Source organism: Chionomys nivalis, chromosome 9 (genome assembly GCF_950005125.1).
Source record: "Chionomys nivalis chromosome 9, mChiNiv1.1, whole genome shotgun sequence".
Classification (NCBI taxonomy): domain Eukaryota; kingdom Metazoa; phylum Chordata; class Mammalia; order Rodentia; family Cricetidae; genus Chionomys; species Chionomys nivalis.
The window spans coordinates 70,843,251-70,858,531 of NC_080094.1; the positions used below are offsets into that span (position 1 = coordinate 70,843,251).

General features: G+C 48.7%; 1 protein-coding gene across 1 annotated transcript in view; it reads right to left on the bottom strand.

Annotated features, from left to right (window-relative positions):
- Abtb2 (ankyrin repeat and BTB domain containing 2) overlaps nt 1-15,281 on the bottom strand; it is a 156,947-nt gene that overhangs the window by 22,364 nt on the left and 119,302 nt on the right. The window contains exon 3 of the mRNA XM_057781914.1: nt 12,525-12,738. Within this exon, the coding sequence (XP_057637897.1) occupies nt 12,525-12,738 (214 nt within the window). The remainder of the gene's footprint in view (nt 1-12,524; nt 12,739-15,281) is intronic.

Consider the following 15,281-nt stretch of genomic DNA (forward strand, 5'->3'; position numbering starts at 1 on the left):
TCTTCTCCTCACAATTCCCATCTGAGCAAAATGGGTCTAAATTATAGGAGTGCTTCCCAAGACAGCCATAAGTATGTACACAAAGTGCTTAGCAGAAGAACACTGGGAACATGGTATATTCTCTATAAACATGAACTAGTCTTACCATTTTAGTATCTGTTGATAGAGAAAACATAATAGAAAAACACAGGCCATAGGAATCTGGCTCTATTAAATGCCTCAGCCCCAGCCTTCTTACAGGCCAGCTGACTCGCTGCCTTCTCCCCGCCAGCAAGCATAAACACGTAAGCCTGCAGGCAGACTGCCCACTATCCACTCCAGCCCAGCTCATAAAACAGAGCAAACAAATGCAACCACTATGTTGAGAGGGAGCTACAAACTTTCTGGAGGCACAAACTCTTGGCCTTGGCAATGAAGAAATTGCACAGGAGAAGAGGTGGCCACAAGAAGCACAGTCCTAGAGGCTGACAGGTCACTGACGTGTGGCGGTGGGGCATTACTTTAAGAGGTCTGCAGCCCCCAGAACACCCTGCACACAGTCTGCTGCTGCTGTGATGAACAGTGACCTAACACTGGCTTCTCACAGCAGCTGTCTGTGGGCATAGAAGGCCAGTTTTGGCTACAGAATGAGTGTGAGCCACATGGGACCTATCTCAAACATAACCAACCAACAGTGCAATGGCTCAGCAGGTATAGGTGCTTGTCACTAAACCTGACATCTAGATTCAATCCCCACACACACTGAAGGAGGATTTGCTCCCAAGAGTTGTCTTCTGACCTCCACACACATGAAGTGGCACCCCCTACCCTCAAGTAAATACATAGATGCACTAAAAACACTAAACAAACAACACAAAACTACCGGGCTGAGGGTGGAGCTCAGAAGGAGAAGTGCTTGCTTTGAGTTTGCTGAGGCCTTAAGTTTAACCCCCAGCACAGCAAAAGAAACAAACAAAGAGAACAAGTTACTATCTGGGGAGAGTTCATAAAACACATCAGTGAAAAGGGTTTTTTTCCCTATGTGACCCTGGACAATTCCTCTCACTGCTAGAGGAGAAAGGTGAAAGGCGAGAACCCTCCCTGAGATCACACAGCTGACATCAGAAATAGGGATACAGACTCCGTGTCTCTCATGACCCCACTTCTCACTTCTATGCTATTGGGGATCCTGGCTGTGCCCATCCAAGGGTCTCATGAGGCCCTTCAGCAGGACTTTGCAAAAGTTGTCTTATTCTTTCTCTCTGTCTCTGTTTTCTCTCTCCCTCTCTCTCTCTCAGACACACACGTATACAATAAGCTTCTTAAGGCCTTGATTTTAAAAGATCCCTGCAGCCTGGAGAGAAAAAAAGCCTATCCTCTCCCCCACCATGTGTGATTTATTAGAATGACAGTCCTGTAGGTGGCATCTTAACATGAAACAGGAAACACCTCCAATTTTAGCTCAAAGCAGGCTCTGTTCTTTCTTGAGGTGGGAAGGGACTTTGGACATGAGACAGGTTGGCAGATGGGCACTGGCCAATATCCATAGGCCATGTAGTCCAAACCCTGGGCAGGAGAAGTCTTGTGACTCTGTCCCCAGCCTGGTTTGTTGAGGCATGCACGCCTCTGAAAGAGGAGAACTGGAGACATGGACAGGATGTGCCTTTTGGCCAAGGCTATGAGACCAGGCTTCAGCTTCACCTTGAGGAGGCTGGGCCAGGGTTTTACTGTATATAGGGGCATGCCAGCTAATGGGCCCAGAGGTCAGAGGCAGGGACAGCAGTTTTGGGCTTACTTACTAGGGACATCTCTGCATCATCTTTAAGTGATGCCTTACCCAGCCTGAGAGCACCCTGGAGCTTAAGAGAGGAGGAGCCAAGGAGCCTGAGAGCTGAGGCAGGGGGCTGCTACTGTGATTTCTGGCATCAGATCTCAGTTTCTCCAACTTGGCCCCACCTACAGCATGAGGCACAGGAGAGCTGTGGGGCTGCTCAGGTGGGTTCCCCTGTCCACGGATCTCACTGGGAAGCTGCCAACCATCTTGCCATCTGGGCAGGCAGGGAGCAGGGCAGAAATGTGGCAAAGACTGCCAGATTTTTCCACCAAGTGACGATTCCACAGACAGAGACATCTCTGGAAGGACTGGGGTTGGCTCTGGAGAGCCAGCCCGAGGCCCTTTTTCTGGTTTCCCTAAGTCTTCCAGAGCTGCTGTGGCCCCAAACCAAGCCAAACGCCCATGTAGAATAAAGCTAACATTGTCCTCCTGAAGTCAGATTCCACCCCAGCACAAAGGAAGCGATTCTAGTTCGCCTCACATCTTGGACTAATTATTTTCCTAGAATTGCTTGGTAAACCAGGATGGTTTGGCTCAGCCGAGAGTGAGAGCTAAGCATGTTTCTCTCCCTGGACCCCCGGGCCCGTGTCCCCTTGGCTGAGCCTGGCTGTCTCAGAACATTCGGCTGATCTTAGCGGAATCTCTGGAATCAGGTGACTTCTGTTGAAAGTGGGGCTTTGGCTTTCCGGGGGTGGGGACCAAACAGTTTCTTATTAAAACTCATCTGGTACAAATTAGAGGCACTGGAAGAAGCTTGCTAGATATGCTACACATGTGATGATTTCTAGGCTTTTGTTGCTCTGTTAGTGCTTGGGATTGAACTCAGGTCCTGGCACATGGTAAGCACGTGCTCCACCACTGAGTCACACCCCAGTCCTCTAGAGTACTAGGTTCTGTTTGTTGTTTATTTTTCAGATGAGGTCTTGTTAGGTAGCCAGAGCCGACCCTGAGTTCACGTTGTAGATCAGATGACCAGGTTACTTCGTACTTGCTCCTTCCTGCCTCTGCCTCTCACGTTCTGGGACTACAGGTGTGCATGCCCTGTTTCCCCCACTTGCTATATGGTTGCCCAGGCTGGTCTTGAACCCAGGGCTCAAGTGACTCGTGTGCATCTGTCTGCAGAATAGATGGGATTAGGGTGGGCTGCCTTGTCAGACTGAATGTGAAGGTGGATATCAATTCAAACACGGCCTAGTCATGATGAGCTACGTCCTCTGCTGGCTTCTTGTTAGTGGTTGCTCTTGATGTCTCAGTGGAGTCTGTCAGCAGTGGAACATGCGGTCAGTGTGACAATGGGGACATGCAGATGAGCAGACGATCACTAAAGAATAATGTTTACAGAACAGGCAGTGAGCCACTGGCATTATTATTATTATTTTGAGACAGGGTTTTTCTGTGTAACAGTCCTGGCTGTTCTGGAACTCTCTGTAGTCCAGGCTGGACTCAAACTCACTGAGATCCACCTGCCTCTGCCTCCCAATTGCTGGGATTAAAAGCATGCGCCACCACTGCCCGGTGCCACTGGCATTTTCCCTCCATCTGTGGATTAATCCTCACAGCTGCCTTATGAGTGGGTGCTATTACTATTAGTGTGTGCACTTACACATGGGCAAACCGAGGCCTGTGTCATTCACAGAGCAGTGGCAGAACCAGGGCGTGAGCCAGTGCGGTATGAACCAGGAAGTTTACACCGATCTGAGGTCTACTGAGAACATATTCCACTACTGCACAGATTTGCCCTTTAGTGTTTTTGTTTCACTTTAATTTTTAAAAATTATTTGTGTGTGTGTGTGTGTATGCATGGTCATGCATGTGGATACTACAGCTTATGGAAGTCAGTTCTTTCTTTCTATCATGTGGGTCCCAGGTCATCACACTTGAATACAAGGCCTCTACTTCCTAAGCCATCTTCCTGCCCCCCTCCCCCTTAACCCTTTGATAAGGAGTCACCATACAGTCTAGGCGGATCTGGAGCTAACTATGCAGACTAAGCAGGCCGTCACCATTCCTGCCTCTACTTCCCCAGCTAGTGGTATGTGCTACCATGTCTGGCTGATTTAGGATGTGCTAACTAAGGACACAAACTCTGGGATAAGGAAATCACACACCCATCCAACCAGCATGCTTGTTGCTTTCAGCTCAGTCCTCAACAAACGTTTATTATTCAGTATTTTATTTAAGATCAGCTTTTAGGGTTCTAGCCATGGTACCACACATCTGTAGTTCCAGAACTTGGAAGGTAGAAGTAAGAGAATCATGCTTTGATGGCCAGCCTGGGCTGCAGAGTAAGTTCAAGACCAGACTGTATCTCAAGAACACAAAACAAGCCGGGCGGTGGTGGCGCACGCCTTTAATCCCAGCACTTGGGAGGCAGAGGCAGGCGGATCTCTGTGAGTTCGAGACCAGCCTGGTCTACAAGAGCTAGTTCCAGGACAGGCTCCAGAACCACAGAGAAACCCTGTCTCAAAAAAAAAAAAAAACCCAAAACAAACAAACAAACAAACAAAAAAGAACACAAAACAAAACCAAGAATAAAACAGTCCCTACATCAATGCATTTTTGACTAGGGATATTTTTAACTAATGATGACTCTACCAAGATGTGACCTATTTCACAATGAGAGGCATCTATAATATGTTTCCCAATCTGGACCACTTTTGAGAGAGAGAGAAGGGAAATGCTAACATGCATGCAGCCTTGGGTCATGATGGGAAAAACACAACTACCTGCACTTGGCAGCTGGCCTTGACCCCTGGTGACATTGTAGATGGGTGAGGAGGTCTAGGTCCATGGAGCCTGCGTAGGCCACCGCCACTCTTTCCAGGCAGCAGGGAAGGCCTTAAACCCATTCTCAGGCCAGCACTTCTCGGCATTGCTGCCTTGAGAGTGGCGACTGGTCCAGCAGGCTGGAGTATCACTGCCTCCCACACACTGGGTTGTTGCGCCGTGACAGAAAGCCTCTTTCACCTCCTCTGTGGTGTGGCTCTCTCGGACAACATGCCGGAGACACTTTCTCTTTCCACACTTGCATGCAATAGCTGACTAAAGACACACCTAACAGCCAGATAGGTGGGGTCTTCTTTTTTTTAAAAAATCTTTTTACTTTATGTGCATGGGTGTGAAGGTGTCATATCCCTGGAACTGGATTTTCAGACAGTTGTGAGCTGCCATGTGGATGCTGGGAATTGAACCCAGGTCCTTTGGAAGAGCAGTCAGTGCTCTTAACGGCTGAGACATTTCTCCAGCCCCCTAAGCGGGATCTTCTGACTGGAGCAGGCACTCTTCCCTCTTGTGGGCACCTGCCACCACTCACTGGCTTCTGCCAGCAAGGAGCCTCATCAGGATCTTGGGGCTCAGCTGTCCTGAAGGCAACATTATTTATCCCACAGACATCTACCTGCTGCGCAGGGGAGCATGGTGGAATCTTTGGGCTAGACCCTTGAAATGGGTTCTTCTCTTCAAATGTTGTTGAGTGAAATCAGATCACATCTCCTTACCCCAACACCTGCAGTCTAGAGCAGAAAGGTGACTACCTGAGAGTGTCACATATAGAGCTTCTAGGAACTTCTGTGAGACAAAGCATGTTGAACTTGTGGTAGACAGAGATGAACATGTGTATGGAGGAATTCCTGATAAGGAACTACTGGCGCTATGGCTGGGGATGGGGTCTTGTGGATGGTGGCATGTGTTCCAACACAGCCAGGGAATGAGGAAGAAAAGGCAAGCTTCTAGCTCCTCTATACACCTACAGTCCAGCTGAAGCAGGTGAACACTCTGGCATGGACTTCCGAACTGCACACCAACTTAGGTCAAGCAAGCCCGAGGCCATTTGCATATTACTCTGACCCTTCAGCTGCTTGCTAGGTATGTTTGTCATCAGTTCATGTCTGACAAACAGTGTGGAAGCCAAAGCACATGATTCAGGTCACTTAGCAGGCAACCATAACTGGCCTGGCCCTCAGAAAACGTAAGTGCGCTGGGGTCTCTCATGGTGACCAGCTGCCACACAGGGCACACCGAGAAGTAGAAGATATCAAGGCTTATCATCCCCAGTCTGCCCAGACCCCAGCTTTGTACTCACAGTCTTGCCAAGCTCTGGACTTGACCTCAAACTGGAAGCTGGATACCAGAGTCTCAAAGGGTGCACCCCAGGCTCAAGAAGAATTTAAAAACCCCATTCCAAAACTACATATAGTAAACAGGGGAAATGGAAGGGGCAGGGCAAGCCACAGCCAGCTGAGAGGCTGCTGGTCCCAGTTGTGTGGGAAGGAATAAATCTAAGAAGATTCCTGGCAGGCGAGTGAGGGCAAGCCAGAAACCGGTCTGCTTTGGCTCCTGATCTGCCAAAACTCCAAGCCTGCTCTCATCCCCAGGGTCTGAACCATCTCCAGCTTGGCCTCGGACGCACCTCAAGAAAGCAGAATTGGTTCCCTTGAGAGCTGGGACTTCCCCACATGGAGGCACTCTCAGGAACCCTGCAGACAAAAGGGACTGTAGCTGCGTATGTTAAAAAAAAAAAAAAAAAAAAAAAAAAAAAAAAAAAAAAAAAAAAAAAAAAAAAAAACCTCTGGAAATGAATGAAACCCTGAGTTGGGTAGTTCCCAGTCTTCAGTTCTGTGAAGATTGGCGGTTCAAACAATGGGACAGGAAGTCACAGGCAACGGGCAGCCTGCAAGGGCACTTGTCAGAGGCCTGGCCAGGATCCTGTTCTGTCCCCATACTCTATTATCTGGCACTGCCACTTTCTTTGTCTGCCCCAAATCCCTGGCTCTCTCCTCGGATGCTGGCAGATGCCCACATTTAGGCTGGCCACCCAGAGTTAGCAAACTCAAGTCTGATGGGAAGCAGTTGAGAGCCAGCCATCCATGTCACAGTGGGTGGGGGAGGAGCTGGTAGAGAGGCAGGAGTCTTGCCAGCTCCGTCCTGGGAGGGCAATGGATTCACCACCATACATACTGAGGAGCCATTGGCTTATCATAATCAGAATTCCTGGTCTGAGCTCCACTCTTCCTCTTCCTAGCTGAGACCTTGGGCATGTCTGAGTACTCTTCAGGACCTCAGTTTGCTTACCTATAAATGGGAACAAGAGTAACTTCTTCCAAGAGCTCCAGGCAAGAGACTGTTAGTTGTGTAAAATGCTTCAGAGATCGCCACACTTGGTCTTGATGCTGAGATGCTACATAAAATCCCTTAATGTTCTCTAGACATGAAGCGTCCTGGGCTGCCATTAGAACTGACTGCTGACTCCTCTGGAGTGTGGGTAAGAAAAGGGAAGGAGAGGCTGGAGCAACACATTCTGCTATGCTGAATTCCTGCTTCTCACAAAAACAATAATCAAATCAGATCCCATCACTCCTAGATATGCAGGGGCAATAGGTCAAACACAGGTACCACAGCAGTCCAACCTTAGTAAGCAGGAGGCCAGGAGCATAACCCACCATGACTGTTGGAAAGTAACCCATAGTTTAGGTGGTCAGAGAAAATCCAAGCTGTAGAGGATTTTAAATCCTTGGGTTGCAGTTTGTAATACATCTAAGTCTCTACAACTGACAAACACTTTAGTTCTGAATAGCTCTCACCTAAGTCCTTTGGGACATCTGGTCTACCTCATCTTCTTTGTCCCTCACCAGGTTTCTTTCCTACTGTTGGTGTTGAGTTACAACAAAGTGAAGACAGGAACTGAAGAGCGAAGTACACAAACAAAGGGGAGAAAATTCATACCTTGAGTAGACATGACTTTTAAGCTCACCAATGTTTTGGGTTTATCTGAATTAAATATGATTTAGCTATTTTAATCCTTCTATAAGTTTATGATAATGACATTTGTACAGATATTAGCAACTGCCACATTTGGGGAGCTTATTGTGTGGCAAGCTCTTTATGTATTACCTTATTTGATCCCTACAAATTCTTTTAGTCATTTCCATTTCAAGTAAGGGAAAGGTTGGTGTGGGAAATCAAACCACTTGCTTATAGTCACATAACTGCTAAATGGTAAAGGAGAACCCCTTTGCCCTAACTTCACAGACCCTAACCATTAGGTGCTACTGACTATTCGCTAAATGAAGACAATATTTAACTGCCTGCTGTATTTCAAGGACTGTTCAGTGTGTTAAGGACACCACAGAAACAAGGAAGACTCTTAGCACTTACATTTTCAAGGGGTGAGAAAGGGCCAGATAAGTAGATTAACACCTAAACAAGGTCATTTTAAATAGAAAAAGAAGGGGGAGAGGTGACAAGGAATGGCTTGGTGGGAGGGACAGCTCTGTGTCCTCTGAAAACTAGACACCACTCCTTTCGGAGGTTACTGGAAATGCCAAGTGGGGGAATGTGGAAGCGGTACTTAATTCACTCAATAGCTATTATTTCATTTACTTCCATTTTGGGTAAACAGATGGAAATTTAATGCACAAAAAGCGGGAAGAGTCAGGGAGAAAAGAGCTTAACATTGCAAATCTTCTTGAAGTGGTATTTAAGGGAATCACAAGTCAGTAGCACGAAGCTACCATCGCCATCATCTCTATTATTTGGTAAGAAAACACTTTAGCAAGCTGAGCAAAAGATTAACGAGCCACTTAGACTCAACACTCTGAACATCAATCGGTGGGTGCTTCCGATTTATTTAGAGTGTTTGTGTGAACATCATCGCCCTTCTGCATCTGGAACAGAACAAAGGAAATAGATGACTGTCCTCACCGTGGGGCTCATTTGTGTAAAGGTCATGTCCCCAGAACAAGGGGAGCTACCCAAAGAAGCAGGCCTGGAGTCCCATTTTACCAGGAACAGAGGAAGAAGGGCTGAGCCAAACTCTCAGAAGACACCTCTGAGCATGTGTCTACTGACCACAGCTTGACATTGGAGCACTTGCTAAAAAGCAGTTGGCAAAGACTGGGTGGTGGTGGGGTGGGTGGTGGTAGATCTATCTAAGTTTGTGTTGTAAAGTGTGAATTCACTTCTGTCCTGATATATGTACCTGGAAAGACTGGAAGTTCTGTGACTTTGGTTGTCCAAGCCATGCCACCTTTCTGATTTTCTGTGGCTGTCTTTTGAGGTCTGGGTAAAGTCCTAGGTCTAATCTTCAGAGACTCTCCTGACCATGATAATGAAGACGTCAGACACACTGCGTACTGGACACTAGTCTAGGTGCTTTATACATATTAATCCTTGAGCATCCCGAGGTTGCTAAGCAGCAAGGAGGCACAAAGCTGAAGTGACAGGCATGCGGCCATCTGGTTGGGGGATCTGAAGCGAGGCAGGCTCTGAGCCAGAGGGTCGACCTAACACACTGCCACAACACTGAGCTTCCTCTCTCACAGTTTGATGGCTGAAGGTTCTGCTCCAAAAAGTATATCCCTGAACCTAAGCTTATTCTTTGGATAGGGCTATACCAGCTGAGTGAAGAATGAATGACACCAGGCCTTGCTTCCATCCTAGCTCAGACACTCTTAGTTTAGGGTCTGACATACTGGGAGGCTCCAGCTCCCTGGAGGGTATCTCCCTCTACAAAGAGGCACCGTGTAGAGCTGGGGGACGGAGGAAAGGTTATGGAGCCAGGGCTCAAGGCTTGAGCAAACAGACTGGTAGTGATTTGTTATATTTGCCACCCCTTTCTCCCTGACCTTGCCTTTTCAGGGTCCTGGGCTCTGGCACACAGAATTGGTCACCCATGTCAATCTGGCCCCTCTGGACCTTTAGCTCTGTGTCTTCTTCCATTCTTGATGCTTGGTGATATCTTCTAATAATTTGCTGGCCAAGAGACCTGTTCTCTTGCTCCCCTGAATGTCTGCACAGTCATCCTTCTCATTCCTCAGGACAGTTACAGTCTGGGCTGCCACTCCAGCTGGCCAGCCCTCTGCCTCCAGACACCACCACCATCGAGGAGCACACTGGGCCAGATGGCTGCTCAGCCTCCTCCGGGCCTCAGGGGAGGGAGGCACAGACTCCTGGACCTCTGACAGGAGCTTCTTTCTGAGCTCAATCTCAGCAGTGACACACCCCGCAGGGCAGCAGCTGTGACTGATCCTGGGTTCTAGGCCCTGTGCCGTGACACAGAGCTGCCAGAGAGCAAGGCATCCTGGGAGGGCACAGGGATGGAGAGCTCCCAAGGGTAACAAGTGGGGTCTCGGTAGAGGATAGGTAGGTGAGTCTAGAGGGCATTGGAGGAGGCAGACCTGAAATTGGAACCCACTCATGATGTCACAAGCCAGGGAGAAGAGCTATACACAGCACTGTGAAAAGCCAAGGGCCTGGGGCTCAGAAATTTAATTTTAATTCTCATCTAGCTATGCACCACTCGGGCCTATGCCGGGTACACCACCCTCCTGATAAATTATGGGCATAAGAAACAGAAATAGTGGCCGGGCGGTGGTGGCGCACGCCTTTAATCCCAGCACTCGGGAGGCAGAGGCAGGTGGATCTCTGTGAGTTCGAGGCCAGCCTGGTCTACAAGAGCTAGTTCCAGGACAGGAACCAAAAGCTACGGAGAAACCCTGTCTCGAAAAAAAAAAAAAAAAAGAAACAGAAATAGCTAGAGATGCTCTTTACAAGAAAGATCACAATCTCTCTCTCTCCCTCTCTCTCTGTGTGTGCGCGCACGTGTGTGTGCACGTGTGTGTGTGTGTGTGTGTGTTCCGTCTAGTATAGAGTTGCTTTCCCCCTGTCAGGCAGGCTAAGTGGTTGGAACTCAGGCCCTTGCCCTAGAGTGTGAACACTATTCCTGCTCTTCCTGGACGCTGCCCAATTACAGAATGAGACTGTCTTCTCATTCCTTTCAATGGTGCCCACCCTGATAGCCATCCTAAGCTCCTGCTGTTTGTGGGACTCCCTTCCCAAGTACAGAACACCCAGGTCTGGGGGAAGGTTGCCTTACAGAGATACAGAGACCCTGTTGAACAGTACAGGCTTAGCAGGGAACGCCACATTGTGCATGTTGTGTGCCCTTGGTCTCCAGGGCTGTGGACATGCAAGGCTCCTCACTAGAAGGAATCATGGTATATTTCTTATGAACAAAAATAGAGAAGACTTGAACAGACAAACCACCAGACCCAGGCCACCAAAATGAGCCCCTTAGGTGTGAGGTAGTAAATGAGGTCACTTAATACCAAAGAGACCCGGACAGCCATCAGTCCTCACAGAAGGCCTTCAGGTCAGACATTCACTGCCACACCGGGTCTCACAGGCGCTGTTCAGTTTGGGATGAGTGCTTCTGAGGGTGAAGCAGAAGAAGGACGGACCTCACAGACAGAAACTGTAGAGTCAGGGGAGTATTCTGAGCTTGCAAAGCAAATGCCCTGGAACCCTGGCAAATTCTAGTTACCACAGGAGGGCAAATTTTCCTCTGCACTTTGGTGGGGATGTTAGGTTAGTAGAGCATCAAGCGCCTACGAGGCACCCAGCTCTCCAAGGCCTCTAGGGTTTGTCCTGTCTAAGAAAAGTCTGAGGCTCAGCAGCGTCTGCATCAGCAGAGGCGGCCCAGGTCACAGAAGCTGCTTGTCTGGGTATCTTCTGGGCGTCTGCTTGTCAGTATTAAGATTTGAAAGTTTTAAATTTCACTGCCCCCCACAGTGGTGGCTCCAATTTCTTATCAATCTAATACTTGTCTGAAATGGTTCATGGAAAAATATCTTTGTGACCAGTAGACTTGTGGTGCAGAGTGTGGTTTCTAGATAATTGGTATTTAAATACACACACGTGTGTACAGTGCTATTCAAACTCAGTGGCCACCACCACATGCAGATGATGGACTCCTGCCATAGGGAAGCCTGATGTTGCTGCTATGAGCACGGGGGGAGGGGTACTGTATACCCTGAGGGGCCAAGTCAGATGCTGCTGTCAAAAAATGCTGGGGTTGGGGTGGCGGGCCACAGTCTGAGGGTCGAGCAGCCCAGCCCAGTCCAGGGCAACAGGCCTAGTTCACCTTCTCCAAGCTGGCTTTGCTGGGGCCCGGCTCTGGGCCTCACACCTCCCGAGAACCTTACCAAACAGCAAGGAAGTCTCCTCCTCTTCTCTCTCTAATGCGGTTTGCCTAGCCCTTGTTCTTCCCCAGCCAACTTTTGCAACCGCAACACTTTCTCCACAAAACAGAAACAGCTGGGGTGCAGGGCCTGCGATCTGGCTCCACCCCCCACTGCATGGGCTTGACTTTCAGAATGCCTTGGGTTTCAGCTGCAGCTTCGTTTTGGGTCAGGCCCAGATGGGCCTCCCTCAGCCTTCCAGAGAAATAAACTGATGTTGACATCATAACGGTATCAGTAATAGTAACAAGGATGGCAGCATTTATTCCTCTCATTACTCAAGTGCGTGTGTGCCAGGCCACTATTATGTTACATGTCTTCCGGTTACAAAAGAGGTGACAGCTACCACTGATGGAGGGCCAAAGTGTCTGCTCACTCAGCCCCACTACCACCTTTCCAGATCAGCAAAGATGTCTCGTTTTGTAGCGGAAACCGAGTTTCAAAGAGCCTAGCTAGTACACGTTAAGCTAACCAACTCCACATGGAGGCTAAAGCCCACTTCCTAGCCTCAATGACCCCTTAATGCATCTGTCCTGGGTAAAGAAATATCACATTATACATGGGCCTTCATCTGCCTGAGCATACAAGCCTCCCCTCACACATGTTGGCCAGCACCAGGCTTCTTTCCCGGTGAGCAGGTCAATGTGCCCTTGCGAGCATTCCCTGCTTGGTGCTCGGGCAAGACTGATACCTACCGTTCATTGTTCAGGGTCATTCTTGGGGGGTCCAGGTTGGGGTTCTCCATGGACTCCATCTGTGGACACCTCAGGAAGTAGTAGAGTGTGTGAAGAGCATCGGGGGACCATGTGATGGGCTGTGGTGGCTGGCGAGCCTGGCGAGCGGGGCTGGTGCCGGGGCACAGGGGGTGGCGCCCCTGCATGTGATGCATGGCTCGCGAGACCAAGTCACCTGGAGAGGGGAAGGGGAAAAGGCCAGAGTCTGAGTTCCCAGCCCACGTTCTCCTCGGGTGGCAGCTCCCTTCACACAGCGTAATTACTGTTTACCCCAGAGTCAACAGGCTGAGGAGGAGACTGTCACCTAGACCACAATAGCAATTTGGTTTCCCTTTCATTCCCAGTCTTGCCTTAGCAGCTGAATTACAAGCCCTTGGCAGAGCTGACTCCTCCAGAACTTATGCTAATGTGGTTTTCTTTTCAACATCTCTACTCTCTCTACCGCCCCAGGCCTTCCCTCAGTTCTCTGACCATGGGAACCAGCCAAGCACAGGCTCTGGAGTCTCCCCTATGTTATCATGTGCAAAACCCGGGGACTTTGGATGATAAAGGCTGCCGTCATCCACTGAACACTCAACTATACACAGAGGATGCAATTCCTTAGAAATAGAAGTCAACTTACTCCCTACAGTGCTAAGGATCAAGTACATCACCACGTTTAAAAGAAGGATTGAGACTTATCTGCTGAACGTATCCTAGCTTATGTGTTCTGGTCACAGGGAGCCTACAGTACAGTACATGGACTGTGTCAACTAGTTGATTCTAAAACCCATGAACTTCACGTGCTATGGGCTGTACCCTGCCTTACTGGAATCTGTGGGGTCATAGGTCCCCATATCCTGTGTTGTGTTTCTGTCTTAGTCTTTTCAACATCCCACCAGCCCCTGACAGGAAATGTTCCATCATTGTGTGAGGCCACAATGCTGAGAAAGGATGGTCTGAAACAGCCCCAAGCACCTGCAGGCACCCCTGTTCTGGGACTAGTGGCGCCTCTGTGTTCTCTAGGCCTGAGAACTCAGAGCAGACTGCCACAGATGGCCCTTCCCACAGGAAGCCTTAGAAGCCCAGCTAACTCGGGAGTAGCAGAAGCGACCAGGTACTGACTGTGCCTACAAGTACCTTTAGATCAGCAAAGCCAATGCGTTACTTTATCTGGTCAACCTGCATCACTCAGCTTATGGGTGTCTGGTCCTGCATTTCTTTGTGTTCCCAGAGCCCTGTCTTCCACACACAGGTGTTCAGAAATGGAGCAGTCCTGTGCATGAACTTCATTTCAACAATTTCATTCCAAGGCTTGACTTAGGCATACATACTGGTTGCCACATTCTCCCAGTACAGTGATGGTGACTGGGTTCAAGCAGGGATAAATGAATAGAATTGGAACACCCCACCCCAAAGAGTCCTCCGTGTATTATCTCCAACCAAGGTGGACACAAAAGACACAAAGAATCCCTCCTGGTTCTTTTCAGTCCTCAAGTTACAGTTAGCTGCCTTGGGCCTCAGGCCAATTCCAGGGCAAAAAGGGTGGTGACAATGTGATCCTGATACTGGCCACGTCCAGCAACTCTTGATTGCCTTGGTCCAGGGCAGGATTTGGCACCTTTAATTTGTAAAAATCCTTCAGTGATTTTAATATTCAGTCAGGTTTAAAAATCATCCCCAAGAGACCTGATCAGAGCCCAGACTCCAGAGTCTAATACTTGTGGCTTCAGACTGAAGGTCAGTTACTGCTAGTCTGTGTATCCTAAGTAAAGCTCCGAGCCTCACTTTCCTCATCTGTGAAATGGAGATACTAACACAGAATCAGTTTTGAGGAGTCAAAGGAATAATAAGGAACCAAGTACTCGGTAAAGCTGAGGTTAACACATCTTTGACAGCCTCCACCACCATTCCTCCATCTTTCCTGATCCCCTGGGGTTCTCACAGAACCACTGCTCACACACAAACACTGCCCCATATTTCCCAAGAGAGGAGGAATCTGGTCCTGCAACACCAGCTCCTGGCCCTGCCTTGGGGCTCCTGGGTGGCAGAAACTGGCATCAAAAGCAGCAGGAGGCTGTGCCTCCAGCCGTCAGTACCAGCTAATTTGGTGGCAAAAAGCCGAAACCTGGCTCCTCGTTCTCTAGGTCTAAATGTCACAACAGTTGATGAACCACAGGGCTACGAGGAAGAGAAATCAAAGTGTCTGAGATAGCATCAAAGAGAGGTTGTGTTGAAATACCATTCCGAAGGATGGACAAGGTGAGGCCATTAGCATTAATTATTTTTATTGTTGTTTTATTGTTATTGGTGCAGCACCCTTTGGCAGCACATTTCTAGCCAGAACGCAGGCAAGAGATGCAAGACAGCAAGGGAAACTGCCTCTGGAGTTTCCTTTAAGGGAAAACAGGACACAGGGGCTCAGAGGTTCAGAGAAACCATGGAGGCAGAAGAGAGGTAGCCGGCTTCCTCAATCTAAACCCTTGCAAAGGGCAGCTTTTCTCCAAGATCAAGGGATGGATGCTGCAGACAACTCAGACAGGACTTTTGGGAAACCATAGGCAGCTCCATCAATGGCCAAAGCCACAGCACACCTTGGAGCCTCTCCTTGGGTGATTTTTAGCTTCTGTCCTTTTCTATTTTTTATGACAGACATAAAACACAGGTAAAAATCTCAACTGATCTTTAGACCCACCTTGGAAGGGGGTATTTATTTCCATTATGGAAAAAGAGGAACGA